This window comes from Aplysia californica, unplaced genomic scaffold, assembly GCF_000002075.1.
Source record: "Aplysia californica isolate F4 #8 unplaced genomic scaffold, AplCal3.0 scaffold01906, whole genome shotgun sequence".
In the NCBI taxonomy this organism is placed as follows: Eukaryota; Metazoa; Mollusca; class Gastropoda; order Aplysiida; family Aplysiidae; genus Aplysia; species Aplysia californica.
In genome coordinates this window covers 20,283-26,090 of record NW_004799176.1, presented here as the reverse complement: position 1 = coordinate 26,090, position 5,808 = coordinate 20,283, and the positions used below count along the sequence as shown (strand labels likewise).

At 42.1% G+C, this 5,808-nt stretch overlaps 1 protein-coding gene across 2 annotated transcripts in view; it reads right to left on the bottom strand.

Moving 5' to 3' along the window:
• Positions 1 to 5,808, bottom strand: part of LOC101863488 — a 24,995-nt gene that overhangs the window by 2,860 nt on the left and 16,327 nt on the right. The window contains exon 4 of one of the 2 annotated variants that reach the window (XM_013091032.2): positions 106 to 181. In XM_013091032.2, coding sequence (XP_012946486.2) covers positions 106 to 181 — 76 coding nt within the window. Of the gene's footprint in view, positions 1 to 105; positions 182 to 3,557; positions 3,877 to 5,808 lie in introns of those variants that run through there. The other variant, XM_035973718.1, reaches the window with a different exon arrangement.

Genomic DNA, 5,808 nt, shown 5'->3' with positions numbered 1-5,808 from the left:
TGTGTGTGTGTGTGTGTGTGTGTGTGTGTGTGTGTGTGTGTGTGTGTGTGTTTGTGTGTGTGTGTTTGTGTGTGTGTGTGGGTTTGTGGATGCGTGACAACTCACCATCTCCTCGTCGCTGGCAAACGGCTGGGGCTGTTCCTCTCCAGACATGATACTGCCTCCGCGAAGATTCCGAGATCTGGGGAAAGAGAAGGGGGAAAACGGACCTGACCAAAATTGTTGCGGTTACGAGGTCAGAGGGCTTGGAAACGTTATTTAAAATTAATACCTACAGAACGACAGTGACGCAGTCGGTTTAAAAATTGAGGTTCCGTGCGGGGATGTCCGTCCGCACCAAAACTATTTTGGCCCGTGCTGTAGCCCTTCCAACGAAAAGACACGCTTTTTTTAACGGATGACTTGGGACAGATGACATCCATTGTTATCGAGCTACCGTTCCCGGTCTTGTTCCATTTACATCAATATACGTAAGAAAATAGTTCCGCCTGACTCATATCGAGCAATATTTTATTCTGGCCTCTCAAGAAAAGTGCCCTTCCACACCAATCTGTAACGTTGAAAGAAGTATTACTCGAAAAGACAAAACGGGGTTGTCACGCGTTTAGAGGGCACTCTTTGGGAGAATTAGGGGTCCCGGCCTTATTCCATAGAAATAACACTCGCAATCGGAAACACAAACGGAAGCCGATTAAAAAAGCTGGCTTGAGTTGCCAGGGTCACAATGCCACCCGATGAAGAAAAAAATCAGGATGAAAATATTCTAAAATAGAACGACAAAAAAATACCGAAGACAGCTTTTTTACCCTACTTCCCTTTTTGTTTCCGACTACAAACTCTTAGTGCTATTTCTTTGGAGTTAAGCCGGGACCACTCCTATCGAAGAATGCCGTTTAGAGAATTGAGGCTAAAAGTAAACGGGATCGAAAGTTATTCGCCAAAAAATCTAGGCCTATGCTTTTGCGTCGGACGAGCGCAGAAAATTTCCCAAACTGAAATGACGGTTCGAGGTCTCCACTTTTTAATTCAAGAATCACCCGCGTTTCTTACTCATGGAATACTGACTTCAAAGTGAACCATTAAAGAGACACATTTAAAAATTACAATTTTATTGATCCCAGAGGGGCAGTTTGGTTAACGGTGTCAACACACCGACATTTGCTTGTCATTACTGTTGAGTCTAAACTCACTAGATCTGGACCCACTCACTTACTTAGCCAACCGAGCCCCCAACTTTTAATTAGTTAAAACCGTTCGGCTCACCCTGCGACATTTCCAATCAACCACTAAACAACCCTAGATCTAGCTGTACAAAGCCAAGTCCTAGCATTAAGCATTGCCATTACTCATTTGTTAGTGAATGCCATTAGTCGGTAATAATATAATAATAGGATTCTCACTCGGTTGACTAGAAGCCTTTGGCTCACCGAGTGATATTTCCAATCAAACACATTTCTAAACAGCCCATGATTCTAGCTCTACAAAGTGCCCAGCTCAGATAGATCTAGCATTGCTATTAGATCTTGATCTAGAATCTAGATCTAGATTCTAGTCCTTAATTAGTGAAGCTTTTGTTTTATTAAATATTAGATCTAGATCTAGATCTAGTTATAAATTAGTATTAGAATCTTCTAGATCTAGAATCTAGATTCTAGATCTAGAATCTAGTATTAGATCTAGTATTAGGTATTAAGGTTAGGCTCACCGTGTGCTATTCCCATTATACACAAAACCCTAGATTTAGTTCTACAAAGGCCAGTCCTACCCCTGTACACTGCATGCAGTGCCAGTGGTCATAAGTTAGAATCTCTATACTAAGTAGTAAGTTAGGGACTAAGACTAAGAGCTAAGAAGGAGAGGCAAGCCTAGCTATGAGTCTTGTTTGGTTCTACACGATACAACATCTAGAATCTAGATCTAGATCTATACTAGCCTACACTGCCCAGCTTTCAGCTACAAAAACTACCATAGCATTCTGATCATTACCTTAGGTTCTGAATCCAGATCAACAAGGCACAGACAGCACGTTCGCACAGTATCTGGTTTCGCTTTCGAATGAGAGACAAGGCACGGCGCATGTCAAGTAAAACTTCCGCTTCCGATTTTTCCTAATTTCTGAGCACAAACGAGGGGTGGTGTGCAATCTACCGAAGAAAGGCGATGGAAGCCGTGACTGAACGTAAAAGACCAAGCGAGTTAAACTATAATATACAGAGAGAGAGAGAAAGAGAGAGAGAGAGAGAGAGAGAGAAAGAGAGAGAGAAAGAGAGAGAGATGAGGGGGGGGGGTTAGGTGTATGGGGAGATAACAACTTAAACTTAATGGGCTTTCAAACGATTGTCTTTCTCTTTCACGAAGGGTTTGTCCACTGAAATAAAATACGCACACAGTGCGTCTTTATCGAAGAGCGCAGACCTCCGGGACACACCGGGAAGAGCAGATTTGCACACCTCGTCTTTTTTCTGTGCTTTTGTTCGTGCACCAACATGTTTGTCTGTACTTCGGTCTGTTGTGTAATAATGGTTAAGGCTGGATCTTCTTCTTCTTCTTCTTCATCTTCTTCTTCTTCTTCTTACTTCCTCCCTCCACACCCCCACTTTCTCTCATTTCTCATTTGTAGATAGCTTGTACACGTGGCTACTAGTATCGATTACTCAATGTACATTACTACTCTAACTTTTTTAGCTTCCCGTTAAAAATCTTTAGGTTTAGAACTCAAAGTCCCATATTTTGGATAAGAAACATAAGTTTTAAGGAACACAGTCCCGTACAGTGGTTTAAGATGTTTGCATTGTGAGATATAACGTGCGATTCTGAAATAGTTGAGTATCGATATTTGCCATTTTCGATAATATACCAATAAACGGCATTTTAACAAATTTCCTTCTTTCCGATTCATGCCAATTTTCAGTACATGTGCATTATAGAGGAAGGTTTTCTGGTTCTAATGACCTAGACAGAGAAAGAGAGAGAGAGAGAGAGAGAGAGGGGGGGAGGAGATAGAGGGGGGAGGGGAAGAGAGAGAGGGGGGGTATGGTGTGTGTGTGTGTGTGTGCGTGCGTGCGTGTGGGTGTGTGTATGTATGTGGAGAGAGAGTGAGAGAGAGAAAAAGAGAGAGAGAGAGAGAGAGACAGAGAGAGAGAGTGAGACAGGGAGAGAGAGAGAGAGAGAGAGAGAGAGAGAGAGAGAGAGAGAGAAAGAGAAAGAGGGTGGGTTGGAGGGGACAGAGGGGGGGATTAGGGGTTATGGGGTGACAACATCTTTGCCCCTTATTTTCAAAATATTTTTTTTCTCTTTCACGAAATGTTTGGCGATGATTTGTATTTTCCGCTAGACTGGAAAAATTTTAATATACGCCCAAAGTGAGCTTTTTCTATGAGCGCAGACCTACGGGACACACCGGGAAGTGCTGCTGACTCTCTCTCTCTCTCTTTTTCTCCCTCTCTTTCTCTCTCTCTCTCTCCCCTCTCTCGTCCTGTCTTTTTTTCCTGAGTGTGTGCGTGAGTGCGTGCAAGCGTGTGTGCATGCGTGCGTGCGTGCGTGCGTGCGTGCATGAATGCATAATGTGCGTGTGTTTGTGTGCGTACAATATATGTATATATGGCTGTCGCATTGGCCTTTTATCGATAATTTGTCTCACTTATATTATATGAATGTACGAATAAGAAAACAACTCAAGCCCGACTTTCGACTGGAAATGTTTTAATGAAATATACCTATTTCGGGTCGGACTTCCAAGCGCGCGCGAGTGTATGTGTGTGTGTGTGTGTGTGTTGGTGTTGGTGCGTGCGTGTGTGCGGGATTGAGGATGCGTGAGAACTCACCGTCTCCTTGTCGCTGGCAAACGGCTGGCGCTGCTCCTCTCCAGACATGATACTGCGTCCGCGAAGATTCCGAGATCGGGGGAAAGAGAAGGGGAAAAATGGACCTGACCAAAACTGTTACGGTTACCAGGTCAGAGGGCTTGGAAACGTTATTTAAAATTAATACCTACAAAATGACACTGACGCAGTCGGTTTAAACATGAGGGACGGAGCGGGGATGTCCGTCCACACCAAAACTATTTTTGCTCGTGCTGTAGCCTGTCCGATGAAAAGACACGCTTTTCTTACGGATGACTTGAGACAGACGGCACCCATTGTTAATGTTATCGAGCTACCGTTCCCGGTCTTGTATCAGTTTGTCCCATTTACATATCGATATCCGTAAGAAAATAGTTCCGCCCGACTCATATCGAGCAATATTCTGGCCTCTATAAGAAAAGTGCCCTTCCACACCAATATATAACGTTGAAAAAAGTTTTGCTCGAAAAGACAAAACGGGGTTGTCACTCGTTTAGAGGGCACTCTTCGGGAGAAGTAGTCCCGGCCTAATTCCGTAGAAATAACACTTGCAATCGGAAACAAAAAAGGAAGCCGATTAAAAAAATAATGTGGGAAATATTCTAAACTTGAAGTAAGGAAAAAAAATTACCGAAGACAGCTTTTTTATTCGACTTCTGTTTTTGTTTCTGACTACAAGTCTTAGTGTTATTTCTATGGTGTTAAGCCGGGATCACTTCCCTCGAAGAGTGCCGTTTAGAGAATCTAGGTTAAAAGTAAACGGGATCGAAAGTTATTCGACAAAAAGTCTAGGCTTATGCTTTTGTGTCGGACGAGCTGCGAAAAATTTCCCAAACTTAAATGACCGTTCGAGGTCTCCACTTTTTAATTCAAGAATCGCTCGCGTTTCTTACTCATGGAATACAGACTTCAAAGTAGTAAAGAGATAAATTTACTAATTACAGTTTTTTTTATCCCACAAGGGTATTACTGTTGAGTCTAAACTCACTAGATTCTAGATCTAGATTTCTAGATCTAGGACTACTCACTTAGTCAACCGAGCCCCCAACATTTAATTAGTTAAAACCGTTCGGCTCACTGTGAGACATTTCCAATCAAACACTAAACAACCTTAGATCTAGCATCAAGCATTGCCATTATAGTCATTTGTTAGTGAATGCCATTCTAAGTCAGTAATGATAATAATAGTAATAGGAAGCATACAATCAAACGCTTTTCTAAACAACCCTAGATTTAGCTCTACAAAGTGCCCAGCTGAGATAGATGTAACATTGCCATTAGATCTAGAATCTAGTCATTAATTAGTGAATGCCAATACTCGGTAATAGAGGAAGTTTAAATTTGTTTTACTAAATTAGTATTAGTAATTAGGGTTAGGCTCACTGTGTGCTATTCCCATCAAACTTCAAACAAACTTAGATTTAGCTCTACAAAGGCCAGTACATTGCATGCAGTTCCAGTGGACATTAGTTAGTTATAATAAGTGAGGGACTACAAAGAAGGAGAGGCAAGCCTAGGCCTAGGTTTAGATTCTAGATCTATATTTATATTTATAATAATTTATATCTAGATATATAGATCTAAGGTGGTCTAGATCTGGTCTCTCTCCCTCGGGAGACTCTGTGAGTCTTGTTTGGTTCTACACGATACACCATCTAGAGTCTAGATCTAGATCTATACTAGTCTACAATGCAAAGCATTCAGCTACAATAAACCACCAGAGCCATCTGATCATTACCTTAGGTTCTGAATTCAGATCAACAAGGCACAGACAACACGTTCGCAACTGTATGCAGTTTCGCTTTCGAATCAGAGACAACGCGGCTTCCGCTTGGCAAATGTTTATGTTTTTTCTATTTCTGAGCACAGACGAGGGGTGGTGTGCAATCAACCAGAGAGACAGAGAGAAAGAGAGAGACAGAGAGACAGAGTGAGATAGAGACCGAGAGAGACAAAGAGAGAGAGG